Source organism: Anabas testudineus, chromosome 8 (assembly GCF_900324465.2).
Source record: "Anabas testudineus chromosome 8, fAnaTes1.2, whole genome shotgun sequence".
Lineage (NCBI taxonomy): Eukaryota > Metazoa > Chordata > Actinopteri > Anabantiformes > Anabantidae > Anabas > Anabas testudineus.
In genome coordinates, this window is record NC_046617.1 from 20,894,232 (window position 1) to 20,918,650 (window position 24,419).

Consider the following 24,419-nt stretch of genomic DNA (forward strand, 5'->3'; position numbering starts at 1 on the left):
GAAAAGAGCACAGGTCAACACCAAAGGTCACAAGACACTTTGTCAAAGTTTAAAGTCAAACAAACACTTGGTAGGGAGTAGTAGTAATAATAATAATAATAATAATAATAATAATAATAATAATAATAATAATAATAATAATAACAATAACAGTAGTAGTAGTAGTAGTAATAATAATAATAATAATATAACAGTAGTAGTAGTAGTAGTAGTAATAATAATAATAATAATAATAGTAATAATAATAATAATAATAACAGTAGTAGTAGTAGTAGTAATAATAATAATAATAATAATAATAAGTAGTAGTAGTAGTAGTAATAGTAATAATAATAATAATAACAGTAGTAGTAGTAGTAGTAGTAGTAATAATAATAATAATAATAATAATAATAATAATAACAGTAGTAGTAGTAGTAGTAATAATAATAATAATAATAATAATAACAGTAGTAGTAGTAGTAGTAGTAGTAATAATAATAATAATAACAGTAGTAGTAGTAGTAGTAGTAGTAGTAGTAGTAGTAGTAGTAATAGTAGTAGTAGTACCAGGCCCAGTGAAGTAAATAAATAATAGTAAATAATCTGTTAATCTGTTTTTTACTCTGGGGTAATTGGACAGATTTGGAGCTATATGAACCAGAACTTCTGGAATAAACCTGAGCTTGAACTTGAACTTGATGGACTCCTGGTTTTGTGTATCCTGTTAGTGCCCATATAAATGATCAGAATGAGTGTTGATCAATTGATTCTAGTATAACTGAACTTGTTGAATTATGTCAACGCCTTGATGTGAATTAAATAAAGTGTATTTCTGTGTAAACTCATCTCATCACCATCATCATCCTGAAAGTCCTGAGGGAAGAAAACAGGTTTGAGAGTCTGGAGCTTTTTAACACTCCTAACAGATCTCTTCAAATATTTACAGCAGCATGTTAAGGAGGCTTCTTCGTGTCACATCTTTTCGTGAGAGTAGGTTTCTTGCAGCAGGGCCCCGGGACATTTGCACTGAGCTGTTCCTCCATCTCTGCAGCCTGGTGGCAGCTGTCGTGACTCACACGGTGCACAGTCACCGGGCGATGTGTGACCTGTGAGGTGAATTATGAATGAATAGTTTGCTTTTTATAATTAATGCTGTCTCTCATTTCATCAGACCCCAAAACGTTATGCTATGTCATTGCTTTGCTGCAGGTTAGACTGATGAAGGCCCCGTGAATTAGTCATGATGGACAAATACAACGTGTCTACGGTTTATTACATGCTCTTATTAACGGTGTCAGCTCCGTTATGGGACTCGGATCAGGACCGAACCGGATTACATCAGTTAACGGAGCTCGAAACGAAAGTCTGCAGGAGGACGAAACCCCGCCTTCGCTCGCTCACTGATTGGTTCAGCGCCTTATCAATCTGAGCGTGCTGCGTTTTCATTGGCCAGCTCTCTCCTCCCACGAATGTCCCTTTAAATGTTCGCAGATTTGAAGCAGAACTGTGCGAAGTGTCCAAAGTACCAGAAGCTGCAGAACAACAAGCTCCAGCCTCAGAACAACAAGCTCCAGCCTCAGAACAACAAGCTCCAGCTGCAGAACAACAAGCTCCAGCTGCAGAACAACAAGCTCCAGCTGCCTGGGAATATGCTGTGAGAGCCGGTTTGGATCCAGAGAAACACTCAGCGACCATGGAGCTGGACGAGAAGTCGAAATATGGTGAATAAGTAGAAACTAAAACGTTTCGTTATTTGTCCGGTAACTGTGAAGCTTTTCCACTTCTACTTAAACTTCAACTTAGCTGATTTAATTTGGTTTTAAACCATTCTGCTGTGTTTCTTTGGCTATTTGAAATAATAACTTGGTTGTTTTTCGCTGTCTTTTACTGTCATGTTAGATTTTACTGGTGACTTGACAACATGCGAACAAACGCTAAATGTTGAAAACTTGACATTATAACATTATTATTCCTATTTCTTCACTATAATCGTGGATGGAGCCTTCTCATGTTTCTAAGTGAAGCTCCACATGTGTTGAGAGTCAGTCACTGAACAAACCTTCGGTTCCTGTTAATAATAATTAGCTTCCATGATTGAAAAGCCCCGGACCGTCTTTTTAAAGCTTTCATCCTCGTTCTTCAGGTGTTTTCAGATTCAGAAGAGACTTTTCTAACAACCTGGGCTAAAAAACATTGAGTCCGTTTTAGAACAAAACGATTTTAAACCTGTTTTCACGATTCATGACTCGGGTTATTTCGCAGCCGCCATCTTTGTTTTCATCAACAGAATGAGTTGTTTCGTGTGAAACTATTTTAAAATCCGTTTTTATTATTTAGTGGACGGAATATTGTATCATCCAGAATTTTAGAAGAGTCTTTGAGGAATGTAGGAACCCTGAGAACAACGTTAAGAGGATTTAAACAACTGTCTGGTGTTTTCAAGCGTCGCAGTTTAATTAACTTTTAGTTTAATATTCATTAAAACAACTGTTCACAACTTTACATATAGATCGGAGCGTGTTTCTTCTAATGCTGAATTCACTTCAAGCTCTAACTCTAATTCAGATCAAATGTCTTGTTATGATCCTGATGGACTATGTCCCAGTTTGTCTGGTGCTGGTCCAGTTTGTGCCACATTCCTCAGACTGGTATTGGAGACAGCAGCAGCTCTGCTGACACCCAGCTCTGTAAAACCCATTAGAAAATACCTCAGAAATGTGTTGAGGCTTCTTTGTTCTGTCTCTTGCTTATTTGAAACCTGGTGCTCAGTTTCACACACAGTCCAGCTCTCAGGATTTCCAGTGTGCGGTTCTTAATCGTGCCCCCTTTCTGTAAAACCCCATTCTACCGTGTTTCACAGCGACACACCCTGTTGTGGGCTCATCTGGAAGCTCGTTGGTAAACGGGCGTCTTGCAGCAAGATAAATTCAGCAATAGGTGATGAGTGACTCACACACACACATGATTTAGATCCTGTTTTGGGTCTGTAACCTCACCTTTGGGTTGTGAAGTGACTCTCAGAGTTTCTGCTGTTGTTCAGTTGTAAGTTGCACATTCTGTGTTTGCAGGATGTAGAAATAAAAACAGTTTGAGGCTTTTCTGTTTTCCCTCCTCTTCCCCGAACACACCCTCTCTCCTCTGACTCCCACATGATGGCTCATTTTACTTGTATTACCGTACACAGAAGACACTGTTGTAGTGTGATCGTGTGCTTTTTACATCACATTACTCAGTTCAGTTCACTTTGATCGTGGGTGGATGATGACAGACGGGCCCCTCGGCACAGACATGTAAAAGAAAGACCCCCAAACCTCTGTGGACAGACAGAATCACCACACAGCACCAGCCATGTGGTCTGTAGTCGGGTTGTTTCTGTCCACTTTTCTACATCATTCGTGTCTCTCTAAAGACACTGTATTTGTCTTTGTAAATGTTTTTTGTCTCTTTGACATTTTGTGACTAACAGGAACTTTTGCATAGAAGGAGATTTTGTGTCTCCTTGTGTTCCTCTTTGTGGTCTCTTTGCATCATTGGCATCTTTTAGAGGACACTGTACTTGTCTTTGTAAATGTAATTTAATTGTCTTTTCAGGGTTGTAAATCGTCCACGAGTTTGACTCAGAGTAAGATGTAAGATGACACACAGGAACTAACGATGATACTCATCTGTCATAATTGTATTTACTCAGGGGAGGAGATGATGATGTCTGGTAGTGGCATCAAGACACTTAAGCAATATCTGTGGTTTGTGGGAAAATCCTGTGGAAACGTTCAGTGACACACGTACATTAATAATGATCAGTACGAAGTGGCTGAGAAAAAAGCAGAAGAAGACTAGAACGAAAACTTCATGGCACGGCATGGCACAGGGAGGGTGTCTCAGAACGCTTCACATGTTGGAGTAATTTCAGGCTGAGATATATGAAGAAACCCCAATGAGAGGATCCAGAGCAGCCATGCAGCCATGCCCTGGTGCAGATTATGTGTAATTAGGAGCCATATTTAGGAGTCTGGTTTGAAACCTGATCCCGAGACTCTCAGGCCCCTCTTTCATGTCTGTTCATGCTTGTTTGAGCTACTGTACATTTGTAGATTGAGTTTTGGCCTCTTTCAGCAGTTTTCAGCTCAGGTCCTCTGTCGTCCCTGCTCAGATGTGCTAACACTAACAACACAAACCCTCTGCTGACTGGCTGGTGGATCTGCCAGCTTGTCTACAGCCTGAAATACAAAGGCATGTTAAGGGTGGCGTGAGGCTGATCGGTCATTTGGGTCAGGAAAAATAAGACGGGGCAGGAGAAGAGAAACTAATGCAGAGTACTTGGATGGTAGCATGTGTTGAACGAGTTTGTTGGAGTTTGCTGATCTCTGTTTTCTTTGTTAAGAGCAAGTTCTCAGGTCTTATAATAAGTGTACTTGAGTAAAAGTTTTACCATTGCAATATACTTAAAATAGGAGAATGTCTTTCAAAAACATATATATTGTAAAATTATACCGAAGTAATTTTTTTAAATCACATAATAGATGGAAATATCCTGCATGTGTTTTTATCCAGATTTTTCAAAACTTCCCCAAGTTTCAGCCCATTTATTCACAGTAGTACCAAATTTCAGCCTACAGCCAACTTTATGATCTCCACTATAAAGTTATGATTTGGGCTACAGGTCGTGTCAGAAGGGGCTTAATAGGTTCACTCTCTATATGTAATGTGTGTGTTCAGTACAGACGTGACAGATCATCACCGTGTTTTATCAGCTTTGGTGAAAATCTGATCACATTTAATGCAGAAAAATGTTTTTAAAGCAGAAAAATCAGCAAACTGCAAATAGTTCACTTACGTTTTTTTTTTTTTGCCTCTGCACATTTATTTAGGTCTTGATTATGTTTTGCAAATGAAAAGTGTCATTTTAATGGAACATAGTACAACAAGTAAAAACTAAAATCTGTCTGTCTGAAATTCAGTAGAGTATCAGTATAAAGTATTAAAGTACAGTACTTGAGCACCACTAGTGTTTGTTTTTCTCAAATGCTCCCTGAACTGAAAGTGAAACTGTTACCAGGCACAGTTGAGGTCATATTCAGCCCTGGAAATGTCTACTGAGGTGGTAACCACTGAGGTGGAAGCAGAAGTTAAACTAGACGGTGTTCAGGTCAGCAGGGTCCCAGGAGGTGTTGGATGTTAAGAGGCTCACTTGATATTGCGTTCAGACAAAGTTCTTCTTCTGAACAGTTTGTCTTTGCACCGTGTACAGTTTGTTGGTCCTTGGAGAGTCTCTCCAGTCGTCCATGAACACGTTATTCCTAATGTGTTCATGGTCTGTTCCAGGTCTTTTTGTAGTTTATTCATCAGGATCCTCATTATATTACAGTTAGACTACTGGGATGTGATATAAATATACAAAGTTATCATAAAGAAGCGTTAGATTCACAGCAGTTTACTGTGATCTGTCTGAAAAGAGCTCCAGTTGTAGCAGGACTGAGCCAAAAACCGAGAAACTCGACCACCTTTAAAGTTTACTGGGAGCTGGAAGTTCATGCAGTGAAACTGGCAAATGTGGCTCAGAAGAGACTGAAGACAGTGGAACGAATAATACGAGCCAACAGTAACTCTTCTCTCTGACCACGTCACCTTTTGGATCACCTCAGCTCGCTGATACCATTAAAAGGTACCAGTGTCCTCACCTTGTGCAGGTCGGTACCTTGTGATGGAGAAACATTAGTAGAGAGAACTGCAGTAGTCGAGGAAACAAAAACTATGATTCAAAGATCTTTGAAACGCACCACATCTGTTTATTTTAAACCACAATTTGAAATAACAGAGATTTCCCGTACGGTGTTCTCTCTGTATCCAAACATGCAGTAGCTTTTTGTTTTTGTTGTTATGAAGAGACAGATGTTAATGTTATAATCATTGATGTTCCCTGTGGACGTTGAAGCTGATCCAAGTCTGTTTTCCTTGGATCTGTGTGTGACTGTGGAGCAGCTTCCTGTGTAACGCTGTAAATAGATCTGAATGTGGCCTTTAACACTCCACGCCCTCCTACTGTAATGAAACACGGAAGGAGGGGGGCAGCAGCTGTAACTTGTAGATAACATTAAAGTGGCCATAATATCACGTGGTTGGTACATTTCTAGAAGAATCATTAGGGGTTACTAATTAAAAGAGAGCATTTTAAACACTGTTGATAACGATGTACAAGACAGATGTACAGTTCTGCATTGGAGTAAAAGTACTTTCCACTAGTGAATATAACTTTCAGTTCCCTGAAATGAGGATGACTCAAACAGTGCTGCCAACATGATGATCTCAGATGTAACAGTAGCAGCTGTTTGTGTTGTGTTTGACGAGAAGAGAAGTTAAATAATTAAAATAATTATAATTCTACTGATACTTCTAACTAGAGAAAGGATCCGAGAAAAACTTAAATCCAAATCTTGGTTTTAGAAATTCAGGGATGATGTGATAGTTTCACTTCAGTCCTGAAGTCGTTCACCAGATGGCACAAAGTCTCACATGTCAGAACTTTAACAGGTGTTAAATCCTCAGAGTTCCTGTCAGCACCTGTACAAAAAACACTGTGGAGAACAACTTCACATCCACATGGACTTAAGTAAAAGTACCACACTGAAATACTCCATAAAGGTGTGTAAATACAATCAGGAAAATAAAAGCACGTAAAATCAAAGTGGCTCTTGCATTTAATTAAAGTTAATTTACAATATTTACTTCTGCATATGTTTTAATGTCTTTTATGTATTTCTTAATTACTTACGGTAAAGGTGCTGCACTTTGTTCGTGTGATGGAGTAACGTGATACTTCAGTACTGTTGAGTAAATTTACTTCATTACTCTCTGGTAATACCACTGTGGCCTTTATCTGTCTGTGGAGTCTTTAAGTGATGGAGAATGTCAAATATTCTGATGCCCTCCGGCTGCTGGGACAGAACAGACACATGTTGTGTCTTTGTCGACGTCAGTGCAACAAGCTGAGAGATTTATTGTTGGACATTCGACCTCAGACTGATTTGATCTGAATATTCACAGCTTTGTGCACCTGAAACTAATCATCCGCTCTCTGCAGCAGCGACACAACCCACCACTGGAGGCGGAGCTCCTCTTTGTTTCCTCTAAACACATGTTTTTGATAACACACTCACACCCGTCCCTCCTACTCCTGCGCAGCAGCAGCAGCAGTCCCCACCCCTCTCTTCCTCAGTGCCCACCCCTCTCTTCCTCAGTGCCCCACCCCTCTCTTCCTCAGTGCCCACCCCTCTCTTCCTCAGTGCCCACCCCTCTCTTCCTCAGTGCCCACCCCTCTCTTCCTCAGTGCCCACGCCTCACCAGCTTTCTTCAAGTTCACTTTTCTGTCTTTATGGGATAAAAAGTGAGAAACCAGTCAGAGTGGTGGGAGGAGACAGGGGGAGATGCACAGGTGGAGCACAGGCTGAGAAGAGGCAGTTGTGTGCAGATAAACAGCAGGCAGACGGGGAGTGTGAGCGTGAGCAGAGGTGGAGCGTTGCTGGCTGCTCAGCCTCAGCTATTCAGGGACAGGTTGAACTGGTTTCTCCTCCACTGTAGCTGCTCTAACTCAGTTGTACCAGCACAGAGGGAGGAAGAAGAGGACGAAAACGTCTTTGCACATTTCACCGTTTGCCCCAGAAAAGGGAATTCAACATGCCTGAGGATGGAGAGTATTACGGAAAGAACGGTAACTGCTGCTTTTAAAAACGTTTGCATCTTGTTTATGTTGGAGTCGGGGCTTCATCTTCTTTCTTCACTGGTTAGAGATGAGTCTGTGTCAGGAAGTGTGTGAACAGTTTGGAGTGAAACTGGAGCAGCAGTATCAGCGTGTCAACACACAGTAGGCAGGGAAAGGGTGTGAGCAGCCTCAGATTTGATTGTACAGGTGTGTGTGGGAGCAGGGAGCTCGTTTATCAGCATTTCTCTTGTGCAAATGTTGCTGCGTTTGATTCTCTGGATTCTCTGGATTCTCTGGAGTCAGAAACTGGATTCTGAAGCCTGCTAGTGGTAGTCGTAGCTAGTTAGTGGTATCTAAAGTTAGATTAGTCTCTACACGTTGAAAAACAGGCACCTCACACAGACACTGCACTGACATCAGTGTGTCAATGAAACACGCCCGAGCTCTCAACAGGAAGCTGTGACCTCTCTAAGAGCTCGTCTGCATTATCCCACTGACCACATACATAATTAATATGCAAAGACGCCACAGAGAGTATCGCACTGTGTCTGAGAGGATTTGACGTCCACACGTTGGTTATTAACAAGAGAACTTTCTTCATTTTGTTTTTTTCATCCTTCATTCCTTTCCTCATTTCTTTACTTCCTTTCTTCCAAACTTCCCTTTTTCTTCTTTGTATTTCCCCTTTATTTCTTTCCTTCATCCTTCTTTCCTACTTTCCTTTAGTTATTCTTTTAAAGGTACATTTCTTAATCTCTTTTTTCTTTTCATTCATTCATGTCTTTCCTTCCTGCTTCCTTTTCTCTTTTCCTTTCTCTTCCTTCACCCTCCTTTAATCGTCTTTTTTTTCTCTTTCATTGATTCTTTTTCTTTTCTCTTGAAACCACCTTTGTGACGGCGTCTTTCAGCTCATACGTTTTCTAGGTGTTGTTGGAGTGTGTGCAGCCTGTTAATCTGTAACGTTTGATCAGTGTGTGGTACTTCGCTTTAACAGCTGTAAGATTAGTTTACTCAGATAACGCACACGCAGCCGCTTCCCACTGATGCACTGACCTGAAAAAAACCTGCAGCAAATTTAAAAAGGTCAAATTCTGCTTTTCATGTTCTGGTGTTATTCATATACGTCAGTGGAGTCGTGTGTTCGTGTTCCTCACAGTCAGAGACCCGGAGCTCAACGTGTGTTCGCATGTTCTGGAGCTCTCAGGTTGGCTCCCACCAGTCTGCCCACAACTAGCATTAGTTCAAGTGTTTGTGCAGAGGTCAATACGTCTCTCAAAGGGATTAGTTCTGCCCACAGGGAGACGTCCACAAACTGGCCAATCAGAACACAGTTGTAAGTTGCAGCTCAGACGAGTTGTTTTTTAGTCTCAAGGCCAGAGAAGCTGCTGTATTAGTACTTTCAAAGTGTGAAAATCGTATAATCTGTGACGTCTCAGTATAAAATAGAAACCCTAAATTAGCCACTTTATCTTTTCATCTGAATGCACAGTAATTATCGGAGGTCAAAGTTCACCAGGAACTGATCAGACTGACCTGATAGCACTGGCTCGTAGCAGAGGGACACATACAATACATACTGTATCAGCCACAACATTAAAACCAGCAAGAACCAAACTGTTATGAGTAGGGATGTTTCCAACTGGTCATGGGCACCAGAGGAAGTTTAACGTGTAGGCATCTGTTAGCATGTTAATGGTAAAAACCATTATGTGTTAGCATCAAGCTAATGGAACTGTCGGGATTTACTTCAGCTGGGTTTCACGTGGTTTATTTGTGAAATTGTCTTTTTATCCTGAAATTATTGTGTGTGTATTTCATTTTTATTGCACAAAATAGAAACCGACTCATTTGAGTCAGTTTACCTGCCAAACTGAACAGCAGCGTTCAGGGAAGACAGGAGTTTTATTTCCTAAGTGATCTATTTACTGCAGGACTGTTGGATTAGACGGAGATTAGATTTAGCTTGGAGTCCCTGATAAGTTCTAACCGCTGCAGGTTTTCTGCATCTCATTTCTAAGTGAAAGAAGACATGAAACCAGTTCTTAGAGTATTTGCTGTACATCTTTTGTTTTACCCACAGAATCTCACTGACATGAAAACCTTTTTTGCTTGAGTCCTGTGGTCGAAACAAGCAGCAAAATTAAGTCATAGACAAAAAAGCTTAAAATAGGTAAGGTACAAAGATGGTATCAGCAGCAACACATATGAAATCATGAAACTATCAATAGAAATACAATAGAACAAATAAAAATACCATCATAAAGTGTTGTTTTTCTGCAGCTCCTTCTCTATCTATATCTATATCTATATCTATATCTATATCTATATCTATATCTATATCCATATCTATATACACATACAGTGTTGTGCTGCCAGTCGTCTGTCCACAGGGGAAATCTGACAGAACAATGGGAGGAAGAAATGGGGAATACTGTTTCATAAACGTAAACAACCCCCCCCTCCTTTTAAAAACCTGCAAAGTGACACGCTTAACTTACTTTCACATCCCAGCGAGAGTGAATTCAGTCGTAATACAGTTGATGTTAGTACTGCAATACCAACTGTGCCACAGTCTCACAGTCGCTATGTGGCTGAACGCCGGGATTCCAAGTGTAGGATCTGTGTCCGGATGGAAAAGGAGGATTGTGTCCAGTGTCTGACTCTCAGTTCATAGAAAATCTAATAAACTAATAAATGCTGATGTTTTATTGTGAAGGACACATCTGAGTTACACATCAAATGTTCATTCATTTCTACAAATGTGAGATTATCAGCTTTAAATGTTAGTTTACAGTTGAAGCACAAATGAGTCGTGTTAAAGTTAAATTTCTCTGCTGTGTAGCTCCATGTGTGTTGTAGTATCTTACTACAAACACAGTAATTTTTGTACAGTGTGGAGGGAAAGTTGGACATGTTTCATGATTTAATTTGAGTGATGAGTTGAAGAGTATGAATCGGCCAAGACTAGACTTTGTTCTTGTTTGTTTTTTTTTGTTTTTTTTTTTTTTTTTAGGCGAGCCGAGGAAGCATGACCCAAGTTTCAAGGGCCCGATCCAGAACAGGTGAGAGAGTTTGGTAGCACTCTACAGCTTGGTTTGAAACAGGGTAATAGTGTGATAATATCATCTCATAGTTTATGTGTAATAACCATGAAACAGAGCTGTTTCCACTTTATTTCATGGTAATATCTGTAGTGATAATTATGTACAATATTAGATTTTTACCTCTGTTTCACATGTGCAAGGGGTTAAAAAAGTTTAATTTCTCAGTCGTGAAAACTTTGCTCTCTCTGTTCCAGGGGCTGCACAGACATCGTGTGCTGCATCTTCTTTATCGTTGCCATTCTGGCTTATTTTGCAGTGGGAATTCTCGGTAAGGAAACAGCGCTGCAGCTTGGTTCACGTGTAAAAGAATCACACAACCTACCCCTGTTAATGTTTCTCTTGTATTTTGTGCTCCCAGCCTGGTCCCAGGGCGACCCCAGGAAGGTGATCTACCCCACAGACAGTCGAGGACAGTTCTGTGGACAAGCTGGGACCCCGCAGGAGTGAGTTGTTTCCAGCACAGGACTGATATTGATTGAAATGCACATGTCTTCCACTGACTGTTCTGTATATGTGTCTGCTGTAACAGAAACAAGCCGCTGTTGTTCTACTTTAACATCATGAAGTGTGCCAGCCCCATGGTGCTGCTGGAGTTCCAGTGTCCCACCCCACAGGTAAACTCCCATCATGTACTGTTTTTGTCTGTTGTCTGTGTAGATTCTCAGTCCCAGGTCCTGCTTCTCACAGGAGGATAAAAGATATGACTGGTAGTGCTCATCCCCTCTGACCAGATAAATACTTAATTATTCAGACTAAGTGGTGCAGGTACATGTGGTTCACAGATGCTCTTACATACTAACAGGAAATGCTGTGTGCTCACGTCAGCCAACCTTGACAAGTTTTTCTCACAGGTGTTTTTTTCTTTGATCACATTTTAAGTTTGCAGCTGTGAACAACTTTTCCATTTCCTGTGCACATTGCTCTGAAACAGCTGACAGCTATTCTTCTTCATGTTGTCACTTTTCCACTTTGAACACACAACAAAAGCTGCTCGTTTTTTCATTTTTAAAGTAATTGTTGGTTTTTATTCTTCTCTCGGTGCCATAAACACTGACATACCTGTGATTCTGCTCTAAATATTTCCTCCTTAGATCTGTGTGCAGAGTTGCCCCACTAAGTTCATGACACTGGTCTCTGCTGTCAACACCCCAAGTGACTTTGACTACTACAAGAACTTCTGCCAGGAGGGAGTGACTATGTCCATGGTGAGTTTAAAGCCATTTAAGGCTCCCTGGACGCTTCACACTGATTTAACTCAATTATTTTATTTGTCTAAAGCTTTTCACACAATTTTTGTCTGTTTTTGGATAAACTGTGTTTCAGGGTGCAGCACAGATCCTTAGTTTACGTCTGTGCCCTGCGACGCTGATCCCCAGCGTGCCCTGTGAGTTGTTCTTCATCTATCTAATCAGAGAGCTGTTGCATACACATGTGGCTAAAAGTGATGGCACTCCTCCAGCTCATTTAAACAGTCAACAGTGTTAAATCACAGCTTTTCGTCATTGAACCTGCAGCTTTTGCTGCAGGTTTATTTGTATTTGTTTTATTTTATTTGTCACAGAATAAAATAAAGCAACTTCACTTATTTTATTCTAAAGCTCATCTGAACAAAGTTAAAAGATGCAGTAAGCAAGCGGACTGTCGAGAGATTTCAGTCAGTATCACAGGTGTCTTCAGTCCCTCAGTCTGTTTACGTGGAGAACAGTCGTCACCTCACTGAACGTGGACAAAAGAAGAAATGATGAAGAGTCGTCTGAGGAGATAAGGAGGAACATAATCAGCAAACGTGGTGAAGGTAACGACGACCGCACCACATCCAAGCAGCTGATGTTCCAGAAGACAGAAGGAAAAAGAACCAAGAAAAGCTCAGTCACAGATCATGACTCCTCCAACAGGATCATGAATTGAGAAGAAAACACCAGAGCGTCAAGAAGAAGAAGAAGAAGTTGAGTCCTGATCTTCTGTAAAACTCTCAACGAGGTGAAACTCATCAGACACGATGAGAACTGCAGAACGAGCCTGATCTGAGTGAAGGTCTCAGAAAGGACGACCTACGAAATATTTCCAAATGTTTTTGTACAGAAATCTATTCATTTTTTAAGGTGCCAGCACTTTGAGCCACATCTGTATCTCTCAAATAGAAATGTTGTTGTACCAGCCTCCTTTTCTAAATGCTTGTCTGAACTCTCAGTTACTCGCAGGTGTTTCCCAGCTTTGGGCCAGAAAGGAGGGGTGATAACTGTGGGGAACAGCTCTCAGTTTGACGACGGAAGAGGCAACATGATAGATGCCAAAAACCTTTTGGACGGTGTCTCGTGAGTTCATTAGTGGACTTCTTGATTGACGTTAGACTTTGGCCTGTAATCCTGACCCATTCAGAATATGTTAAAGCTCAGATGTGTTTCCGTGTTGATGTTTGTCAGTGTCAGTGTCAGTGCTAAGGAATCAAATCTGATCCGAGTCACTTGGACTGAGCCTAAATGTGAACATCCACGGTGCTTAAACACAGGAATCTCTCCACAGGAACGCCACTGTGGTCATGGAAGCTCGTCAGGTGGTCATGAAAATCTTTGAGGACTACACACAGTCCTGGTACTGGATCCTGATGTAAGTTACTAACTTCCTGTTTCGTGTTCAGTTTGATCCAGTTCGAGTGTGAGAACTGAAGCGTCAGCTCCACTCTCTTTGCTTTCACTCCCTCACTCTCTCTGCAGAGGCTTGGTGATTGCCATGCTCATCAGCCTGCTGTTCATCGTCCTCCTGCGCTACCTGGCAGGGATCATGGTCTGGGTCATGATTGTCTTGGTGATACTCGTCATAGGATATGGTAAGAGCCAAAACCTGCATAACTATTATTTACACGCCGTCTTGCAGGGATCTTAGGGGATGCAGGGATGGTAGACAACAGCTCAAGATGTTGTTTGGTTCCTTGCATGGTCTGCCTGGTTCAGATCTTTCCACATTACATTTACATATTATTTACATAACTTCCACTGTTCTTTGGTAAAACCACTTGTGTGTTAAAGGTCGTTGTCTTGCTGCATGATCCACTTTCTGTTGAGCTTCAGTTCAAAGATGATACAGAGTCTGATCATCACCAAACATAACAGCTTCTCATTTGAGGCAGAAAGTTCGACTTTGGTCTCATCCGGCCACAGAACTTTCTCCCAGCAGTGTCTGGTTTATCCCTGAACTAAGTGGGTTCTTGGTAACTGAAAGAACAGTTGGTTAGTTGTTTAGTTTATATTAGTTTAGTTTATTAGTTGGTTTATATTTATGCAGAAATAAAATAAATGTTCATCCACAGTTTTTGACAAGATATTACTTGAGCATTAGAGGATATAGCAGGTAATGTTTCTGCATCATGGTTTTATTACTGTGTATGTGTTTGTATAACAAATCCAATAAAAGGCTACACCACTGTACGACACACTGATTTTGTTCTGTATAACACTGGTTTATTAATTAGAAAATCAATAAACAGTCTGTGTGTTGGCCTCCTAAGAGCAATTTTCTGAACCAAGAGGAAAATGCTCCAAGTTTACAAACTCATCAAGAGATTTGGACCAGAGAGAGTTGTTGCACCTCTAAGATGAAGCAGCAGCCACATAGACACCTTGTACAGTACAGTCTCTGTTATCGGCAGCAGCTGGTGCAAGTTAAGAGATCACGGGAAGTCAAAGTCTTCCTCTCACGGCACTTTTCTTTTATTTGTCATCATTTTAACACAGCAGTGTTGTTTCCTGTGACGTGTTACTGTAGGTATCTTCCACTGCTACATGGAGTACGCCGCCCTGCAGCAAAAACCTGGCTCGAACGTGACCATCCAGCAGCTCGGCTTCCAAACCGACTTCTCCGTCTACCTGCAGATCAGACAGACCTGGCTGGCCTTCAGTCAGTACAGCACCACATACCCACACTGTAACATGTTGCTGTTTAACATAACATGGCACTCACCTGACCTCCTCCTCTTCCAGTGATTATTCTGGCCATTGTGGAGGTCGTCATCATCCTACTGCTCATCTTCCTCAGGAAGAGGCTCCTCATTGCCATCGCTCTCATCAAAGAAGCCAGCAGGTCAGTGTTCTGACTCACAGGCAAACTAATGGCACTGATGTGCTAATGGAAATATAAATGGATAGATTTCCTCTGTTTGTCTTGGCCCTGATGATGATGATGGTGTTGTTGTTGTTGTTGTTCACAGAGCCATCGGACACGTGATGTGTTCCCTTTTCTACCCTCTGTTCACCTTCCTCCTCCTGGCCATAGTTATCGCCTACTGGGCCGTCACCGCTGTGTATCCTTTTCACTTACTGTAAGGGCGACTGTAAACAAACACCTTGGAACAACAGATGGAGAAGAATCACACCGAGCAGATAAAGGTGGAGGCAGAACTCTCCTGATATTCTCCTGGTTTCTGAAACCATGGAAAAATAAAAAACACATTGGACGTGTCTGTGTAACGAACAGGTGTTTGTGTGTAATCACCTGAAAAGGGGAATCTGTAGTTTCTTTATCTTAGAATGACATGATGTACAGTTGTACAGTGGCCCAGAATGGACACAAGGGGTGGAGAGATGCTATAGCATCACTTCACAAATTGCTGCTGTTGAGGAGGCTGTAATCTTCATCTTTACCAGTAGATGTCCCTGTTCCACACAGCACCACCTGAACAGCTGTGGGTAGAGTTAATATCTGCCTGAGAATAAGGCAGATAACTCTCAGAGCTTGTGTAGATAATTGTGGAATGATGGATAATGTTCTCATTTAAGGGAACGAGACACTCGAACCTGGTCTGTTCCTCTGGGAAACGTGTCCCTTTATTCAGGTTCATATAAATTGTAATGTGTTGGTAGAAACCGGTATCTGTTGTAGTCAAAGTCCTAATGATTTGAATCCTTGACAGAACTGATCAGGTTCTTGTCAACCTCCAATCAGGCCATCTACAAAGTTTTCAACGAGTCTGCGTGCATGTACTCGAGGGACAACTGTGACCCTGGTGTAAGTTTCCAAACTGGAAAATGTGATGAGTGTGGACATCAAACCGTGTGACTCACAAAACAAGAAACAAGCTGTAAACACAGAAGGAGAGAAAGTGTCAATTAAATACAAATAGGAATAATAATAATCCAATATGGTTTTCTGTTTGTCTTCTTTGTGTCCAGTACCAGACAGTCTCTGTATTTAACCTGTATCTGTGTCCAGAACTACTCCACCAGTGTGATGAAAGGTCATTGTCCGGACTCCCAGTGTCTTTTTGCCTTCTACGGAGGAGAAACCGTTTACCACAAATACCTGATCGCCCTGCAGTTCTACAACGTCTTCCTCTTCTTCTGGTGTGCCAACTTTGTCACGGCTCTGGGACAGATGACCCTGGCCGGCGCCTTCGCCTCGTACTACTGGGCGCCTGTAAAGCCAAATGACATGCCTGCTTTCCCTGTGTTTTCTGCCTTAGGGAGGTCTCTCAGGTGTGTGTGCAGAACGTTTTAGTTCATGTTTCATTCTGTTGATCTGTTTCATCTTATTAGTCTCTTGTGCAACAGCTCGGAGCCACTAGTGAACTGAATTTTTTAAATTCTCTTAAATCGGTGAAGAATGAATCTCTTTGTGCGACTGGTTCCTTTGGGAACTCTGCCGAGCTTTGGGTTGATACGTGACATGAAATCTGCTTTTCTCTCTCCTCGTTGTTGTTCAGGTATCACACAGGAACGCTGGCGTTTGGCTCCCTGATCCTAGCCATCATTCAGATCATCAGGGTCCTGCTGGAGTATCTGGACCACAAGCTTAACGGTGTGTACAGTATTATACAGATGTTCTGTATGGTGGCTGATTAGCAATAAACTGTGAAAAAGTATTCAGATATTTAAGTGGGAAAATATGCAGAAATACTTCATTACAAGTAAAGTCCTGCATTCCAAAAGTGTTGTTGTTGATGAATCAAAGTGTAGGCAGCATTTAGCTTTAACAAGCTTCTGTTTAGTTTAGGAAAGTCCAGTGGTTCGAAAGATTTAATATACATTTAGATAAAATCTGGATTATTGTTTTAAATCTGTTATTCGTATTATTTTTTATTGAGACTTAATCAGAAAAGTACAAGATTTTCTTTAGAAATGTAGCAGTGTAAAGACACATAAAATGGAAACGGTAATGTCTCTAACGTTAAAGTACAACAAATGTAGGTGGCTGCAGTCACATGTGGGGTTGACTCTCATTTGGACAACGGATGGAGACCCCCCTGTGATGGTTAAAGATAAATCTATGGACACATACCAAGCTTTAGTAATGATGATAAATAATGTCTCCTACTCTCTGTGTGTAGTGACGTGTTAAATGTTTTCTATCCTGTGTCGTTCACAGCTGCACAAAATAAATTTGCCAAGTTCCTGTTGTGTTGTCTGAAGTGCTGCTTCTGGTGTCTGGAGAAATTCATCAAGTTCATCAACAGAAACGCCTACATCATGGTGCGTGGAAACACACACGACATGTACTGCGTTAGCTCCGATGTTAAAGTACTTGTGTTAAATGTAATGAGTGTTTTTGGCCTCTAGGTGGCGATTTATGGTAAAAACTTCTGCACCTCTGCCAAAGACGCCTTCTTCCTCCTCATGAGGAACATGATCAGGTGAGTTTAGACCAGCACTGGAGGATATTTACCTGGAGTCATAGCAACTGGACTTCTTTCTTGTTAGTTCAATCACCTCACTGCTCATCCCCATCGATTCTCGTTAGGAACCTGTATTTATTTATCCTCCAGGGTGGTTTAGCGTCTCGCATGATGTGAACGAAATGAAACCACCATGGAGGATAAATATGGGCCCTAACCACCTCTCTCAGAGAAAAGAAGCTGCTTGTGTGAGGAGTGAAGTGTTTTAAACCAGCTAGAGAGAATCAATGATCAGAATATCTGTCTCTACTGTAGCCGGTGGCTGCAAACCTCGGCTCAGCTGCTTTAAAGATTTGGTTTTGACTTCCTCCTCCATTGTTGTGAACTCTAATTAGTGAATCGTGGTTCTTCTTCCCCCCAGGGTGGCGGTCTTGGACAAAGTGACGGATTTCCTCTTGTTTTTGGGCAAACTGCTCATCGTTGGACTTGTGGGTGAGTCGGTTTGTTCCGTCTTTATTCCTTGTTTCATCGCTGGTTCTGGACCAGTGGAACAAACCATGGATGCTGATTGGTATGATAAAGGTTTTATTAGTTTTACTGGAGATGGTGAGGCAGCATGGATAGATTATGACAGAGTAGTCCACTAATTAAAACCAGGCTGAGGCTGCAAACGGCTAATTTATTATTTATTTATGCTCATTTCTGTCTTTATCTCATCTTTCCCCTCGAGAGGACCACAGTGGGAATAAGGTGTCAGCTTTCCGGAGATTTTGTCCTCAACCACTGAATTGTATGTGAGATGGAAACGAGACACAAACATAGTGCAGCCATGTTGTTTGTGGTCGTTCTGTCTTTTCACACCTCTCTGTGTTGGTTTGGCATCTCTGATGGGACATACTGTGTCTTTGTGTCCACGAGAGACGTGGACTTGATTTAAAAACGGTACATGTCAGCATAATGAGCTTATTTACGGTCAACCAGTGTGAAACATGTTGAAGTTTGACTGCAGTTTGTTCTGTACACACGAGCTGTGTTATGACGTACATAGTACATTAAAGCACACTGAGGACCATTCTGTCCACTTGTATTTATAACACAACGATCACGTGCACAGTTCACAAATCACAATTTCTGACAGACTGAGCCTCCGTAACTGAAACTGCACAATCAGAGTAATGAGCCTATTCATAAAGAACATTAGTTTAGGAATTAGGACTTGTTCTGTCTCATTGTTCTTTTATTTACATGCACTCACATCTAAACATCATTTAAAGCAAACACCTTGAAGTGAACCAATGCATTTTGACCACAAAACCATTGAATCCCATCAGAGAACGGACCAGTGAAAACGGTGTGGTCACGTTCTGTCTTAAAAAGAACCTTCAAGCTTCTGCTGAAATTCAGCAGACGTCCATGTTAAAACTAAATTTAAATGTTCTTCAGACAAGCAGCTGAAACACTTCTTTATTATGCTGCTGCTTCTTGTTTATTGGACGTTTGCAAACAGACGGAGAACTGAACCGGTTCTGTCTGTCAAAGCCTCTAAAGTGAGATACATGTCAGAAGTTTGTCTGACTCATCTTCTGGTTCCACCTCCACAGGTGTCTTTGCCTTCTTCTTCTTCTCTGGCAAAGTAAAGGCCTTTGAGAACACAGCACCCAGTCTCCACTACTACTGGGTACCCATCCTGGTGAGTGTGTTACACAGTCAAACCTGTCTTCCAGTGACCCTGAGCGATAATGTTGCTTCTTGTGTGTTGTATGAAATAATGTTCATGGTTCTTGTCCTCAGACCGTGGTGGTTGGCTCCTACCTCATCGCCCATGGGTTCTTCAGTGTTTACGCCATGTGTGTGGACACTCTGTTCCTCTGTTTCTGTAAGTAGCCCCCTCCTCAGCTCATTTAACATCTTATGATACGATTAGATGAACAACAACAATGAATCTGTCAGTGCTCAGTGTCAAATGCATAGTTTATTAACGGATGATCCAGTCAGGTTTTCTTTGGCTTATCCAAAACGTCCTCATTTGACACATTAAAATATCAGCTGTGTGTGAAAACGACAACATGGGATCCTCTACAGTGAAGACGTATCACTCTGTAACTACAGATTCTTGCAGTTATACAGCGGTTTTTACAGAGTGCAGCATCTTCCAGAGTCCAGAGACTCTTTAACCTGCAGGTTCCTGGTTGAGTTGCTGCTGATTAGTGAAGCAGTAAATCCCGGAAAAACGAGAAGCTGCTGAAAGTTTTCTACACTGAGATTTACTGAGGACACACTGTCAGAGTTTAGAGAATCCTGTATTTCACCAAATCATTTTTCACATTCACACACTCTGATTTTCACTCTCTGCAGCAGCAGAACACGTTAGAGTCCAGCTTTATTTCTACTTAATAATAATAATAAAAGTCAATTTTCCCACTTTGCTGTTGGTGTCGGGCCGTCACTAAATCTAAACTGCATGAATAAAAGGTTTTACAGTAACAATGACACTGAACTGCTGCCTGGTGTGAAACTGTAACTTTGCCTTTGCTCGCTTGCTGTTTGACTTTCTTTCTTTTTGTCTCTTCTTCTCTTTCCCACCACTCACCACCTCCCCCTCCTTCATACCTGCACTGTAAAACCATTTTGTTTTTTTTACCCTTTTTTCTGAACTAATTCTTTGTTCCATCCATTAACACACACCAACACACACGCACACACAATAAGGTGAAGACCTGGAGCGCAATGACGGTTCAGCGTCACGACCTTATTACATGTCGTCAAGTCTTCGTGAGATTCTGTGGAAGAACAAGGCCGAGGATCCGTCTGCGTCTTCTGCTCAGCAACAGGACGACGAAGACGACATCCAGTTGAAACAGCAGCAGACTCGGCAGGACGACTCGGCTTAGACGGGACGAGCTTTGTGGAAGTTTTCACAGATTTAGGGTCTCAACAAAATCCTCCAACACAGTTTTTAGTCCATTATAGTTCAAAGGACAATTCAGTGTTTGCTCTAATCCACTAAACAAGCAGCTGGAGACGACGGTCTCTGTCCTCAGCTGACTGCTGCGTAAAGCTGCCTTCAACAAAAGGAGAATAGAGGATTGTTTTCTTTAGTTTGCTAAATGTTGGAATGGAAAGTTTGTAGCAGCAACAACCAAACTAGGTTTGGTGAATGATCTATTAAACATCAAGCATGTGTCCTGGAATGTGCACTTTAACACTGTGCACAGGAAAATTGTACATACATAAACTGCTGCATGAGAAATATGATGAAGTTATGGTTATTTGAAGTCTGATCTGTTGATGACAGTCAGGTTTTCCCCACTTCATTTCTGTGGCTGCAGCTCAGCTGGTAGGTCACTCATCTGTCAACTCCAGGTTTGCTGGTTCAGCTCCTGGTTCCTCTTGTCAAACTGAACCCAAACCCTTAGCGCCTTAAATGCAGCTGCTTGTCCTCAAGAACCTCTCCAAGGGAATTATTACAGTATTAGTATTGGAATATGTGGACATTAGATGAATGGCTCACTGATGCAAAGGGACATTTCTAAACCTGGTTTGGCCTTTTGAATAGTTCCTCCCACTGCCACCTGCCAAAAGAAACTTGAAGCCATTCACGTGCCTGATGTACAGTGTTAAGCTGCCAATAGATTTGTTTTTTACTGAAGTGTAAGTAACCACGGTACAGTTGTCTCCTGGAGCAGATTTTTTAAATTATTGTCGTGTAAAGAGAGACTTTGTTGATGTGTTCGGGCCCTGGAGAGGGTTGGTTTCTTCATGTCTGCAGAAAAGGAGCAGTGTAATGTGCATTACTGGTTAAAGCAAGTATATTGCAGCATTGATGGTGATCAGGTTGGATCTTAAAGTGTTTACAGTTTATCGTCAGTGCTACTTCTTTACTTTTACTACGCTGTACTTTTACTGCACTATATCTGTATTTGTTTTGATGAATCCTGGTGATTTTTTACCATAAAGCCGAAGTAGAGCTGTGTTCATTAGCTCTGAGCTCAGCAGTGCAGTCGGTTTAATGAACAGTGTAAAATCCAGGAAGTCACTGTAAAATGAAGGTACTGTATTAAACTCTTTCAATTGGTAGTTCATTCTCTGATCTGTTGAGTTACAGCTTCATTTGTTATTATACAGAGCTGCTGATAAATTAATTTACAGCTACAATATGCAGCTTCAGCTAGCACAAGCAAGACTCTGCTCCATCAGCTCCCTCTCCCTGCTCTGCTACAGTTTCTGCTTGTACAGTCTGCTACAGTAGAGACGGTGCACGTCTTTATCTGTTAGATCATATACACATATGTAATATGTGCACTACAGACATATGTAGACACGATGTGTGACCAGCCTGTGAGCTGTGCTGTTATAGTGCTTTTTATCCAGTATATGGATCATTTGTTTAGCAGCCAGTCTAAAATGGCTACGTGGCGTCTTTGTATCTTACAGTCCAGCTGTGCTCTGCACACCCCTCCAGTCATTATCAAATTAGAAAAAATAGGAAGCTGCTAAACTTCATATTCAAGCGGTCTGATTGGGTAAAAGAAGGAGCCTCACTAAAAAAAACCTGAGAAGCAAATATCTGCAGTCGTCCACAGGAGGCGAACAGCCGCTCTCCACGAGATCATATTTAAGTCTTGTTAAATATTGTAGCTTTAACTGTGCAGCCTAATGCTGGAAATAGCAGCTGCTGGAGGATGGAGGGGAAACAGGGCTGAATATGTAAAGATGATTTAGGATTTTAGAAACCTTTACTGCAGCCTCACTGTGCTGCATGGAGCTAATAAACCTGAGTACGACAACCACTTTAATGCACGTAGACTGTGACGACACCTGCTGAATCATGGCCTGTGGCTCATTCCATTATTTTATCTCTTTCCAGTGGAGGATCTCGAGAGGAATGATGGAAGTCCAGAGAGGCCTTACATGATGCCAGAGAGTCTGCGTAAAATCCTGAATAAGAAGAACAAGACCGCAGCGGCTGAGTAGGACAGTTCGTCTCCCAGTGAGCAGAGATGGTTCGGTTCAGCGGGAACCGGGTTCAGACAGGAACCCGATGCCATCAGTCACCAGGAGCCTACAGGTGACCGTGTCATCCAGTTTGTCATGAGGTCACATATTCTCTTTGGAGTTTGTGCTTCCCGTTTTAACCGAGTTAACATCCAAACACATTTTGACTTGTTGTGCATTTTTATCTGTTTTTAATATGCGAGTGTTGCATGAAGGTGAGCTTCAACATAATCTATTAAAGTTATTTCAAATGTTTTATCATATTACTTTCAAATATCTAATCTTATGTTACATTTGATCAAATATTGATCTCTGTGTTACCAAAGCCATGACACTGCCAGTCAGTCCCAGTGGACGCCTGCAAGAACCCCGTGTAGAGAAATATAAATAAGATCATATGTTATAATGATGAGCAGGGTTTACCTGGACGCTGACTTCATGTCTGTGGAATTGAATTGATAATGTTTTTGAAATAAAATAGTTTTGTACATAACTGTGAGGACTAATCTTCTTCCAGTTTTGTTATGTTGTTGTTTTGTGCATCTCAAGTTTTTTTACGCCGCTTCACCGTGTGCTGACAGATTCGTCCATGTTGGTGTTCACGCTTTTGCACCACAGAGCAACTGAACACTGGATCGAACCATCACCGCCTGCTCATCCATTGAGGAGGATCCAACTGAGGATCAACACGGAGGACTTGATCCTCAACATTATTAACAATGAAAAACTGGAGAGGAGGAAAAAGAGAGAAATGCTCCTTTAGCTCCTGATACTTGTGGTCGGGTCGTTCTGAAAGAAAGGTGACCTCAGCAAATCAGTGTTGAACGTGGTTTCCAATCAAGTATAAGTTTATGTTCTTTGGTTTTCTGTTGTAGTGTCATGTTTTATGGTGACGCGTTTTCTTTTTCTCCAACATCTGTCGTCTCTGTCCCTTTACTCTTCGAGGTTATCTAGAATAAATCTATCTCAGGGTTAGGGTTAGGTCCATCGAACTGTTTGTTCAGAGCAGCAGAAACTCTTATCTGCGTTCAACCGCCATGCTGGCTTTATGTAAGTGTCAGCTAGTGTTAGCAGATCATAATCATCCTATCAGCACCTCCTGTCACATGGGATGGTCACTTTGACTCTTGATGTTGGTGAAACATGTTTGATATTCTGTGGAAAGCTACAACTCAGAAACACAAAGAGCTGGAAAATAATCTGCTGAGAGCCGGTTACCTTTTGAAAATGAGCTCTGGCTGCAAATCTTAAGACATGGTGTGAAATGAGTGTTGAACACAACAGGACACAGATCTCACACTAAGTGTAAGGTTCCACATCATTCCTGTCATTCCATAGCTGGAGTTCTTTATCAGTCACCAACAATGAACAGACGCAGCTGTAGGTGATGTTTCCTTTGTCCTAATCTGTCAGAGTGATTTTTGGTTGTCTGCTGATGTTCTACTGACTTACAGCCTTATCAACTCATCGTCCACCTCTACAAACCAAGAATGACACAACCTGTGTGTTAGCACATAGTTAATTCCACTCATAGAGGCTGACAGTACAGTAGTATTCATAGAGTACTGCAACAGATAGTACTGCAAACTAATACGTCATTACCTAATGTTGTTCTTAATCTTTGGCTTTATTAAACCACAAATACGTGTTGTAAAGCCTCTTAAAAACAGCTCCTCTGGTTCTTGTCCTCATCATGATTTCATTTAATCCTGTCCACAGACCAACACGGTCTGAGAACCGAGGAGCTGGATCTCAAAGGTTTCTGTTTTCTTAGCAGCTTTGCGTAAGAGGTCCTGAGTGGTTTGCAGGACTCGGTGTCCAGAGACGAGTTTCTGTTTTTTGTAGTGCAGGAAACTTTACCACACTTTGTGAGTATGTTTTGCTCCAGAGTCCAGAGCCATGACACATGAGGATCATGAATGCCAAGAGTTTTAAAAGGTATTTGTTGAACCGCCTGTCTGCATTCCTGCTCACCTGTCTCACCTGTGTGCTCAGACGTCACCTGAAGTTTTTGAATTCCTCCGTCCAGATTTTCTTC

The 24,419-nt window shown here is 41.5% G+C and overlaps 1 protein-coding gene across 4 annotated transcripts; it reads left to right on the forward strand.

The window, feature by feature from the left end:
• The first annotated feature begins 1,472 nt into the window (after positions 1-1,472).
• LOC113154352 (choline transporter-like protein 2) lies at positions 1,473-22,874 on the forward strand. 4 transcript variants are annotated; one of them, XM_026348526.2, is made up of 22 exons: positions 1,473-1,703; positions 10,692-10,740; positions 10,977-11,050; positions 11,141-11,225; positions 11,312-11,396; positions 11,874-11,987; positions 12,106-12,166; positions 12,974-13,097; positions 13,306-13,389; positions 13,497-13,609; positions 14,545-14,676; positions 14,760-14,859; positions 14,987-15,079; positions 15,699-15,783; positions 15,988-16,250; positions 16,478-16,572; positions 17,140-17,243; positions 17,331-17,404; positions 17,808-17,878; positions 18,988-19,076; positions 19,178-19,262; positions 22,254-22,874. In XM_026348526.2, the coding sequence occupies exons 1-22, from the start codon at positions 1,676-1,678 to the stop codon at positions 22,358-22,360; spliced, it is 2,115 nt and encodes a 704-aa protein (XP_026204311.1). In that variant the 5' UTR covers positions 1,473-1,675; the 3' UTR covers positions 22,361-22,874. The 4 variants fall into 4 exon arrangements, with proteins under 4 accessions (XP_026204311.1, XP_026204293.1, XP_026204285.1 ...); XM_026348508.1 differs by lacking the exon at positions 22,254-22,874 and adding an exon at positions 20,096-21,460; XM_026348500.1 differs by lacking the exons at positions 1,473-1,703; positions 22,254-22,874 and adding exons at positions 7,355-7,687; positions 20,096-21,460.
• Positions 22,875-24,419: the final 1,545 nt, after the last annotated feature.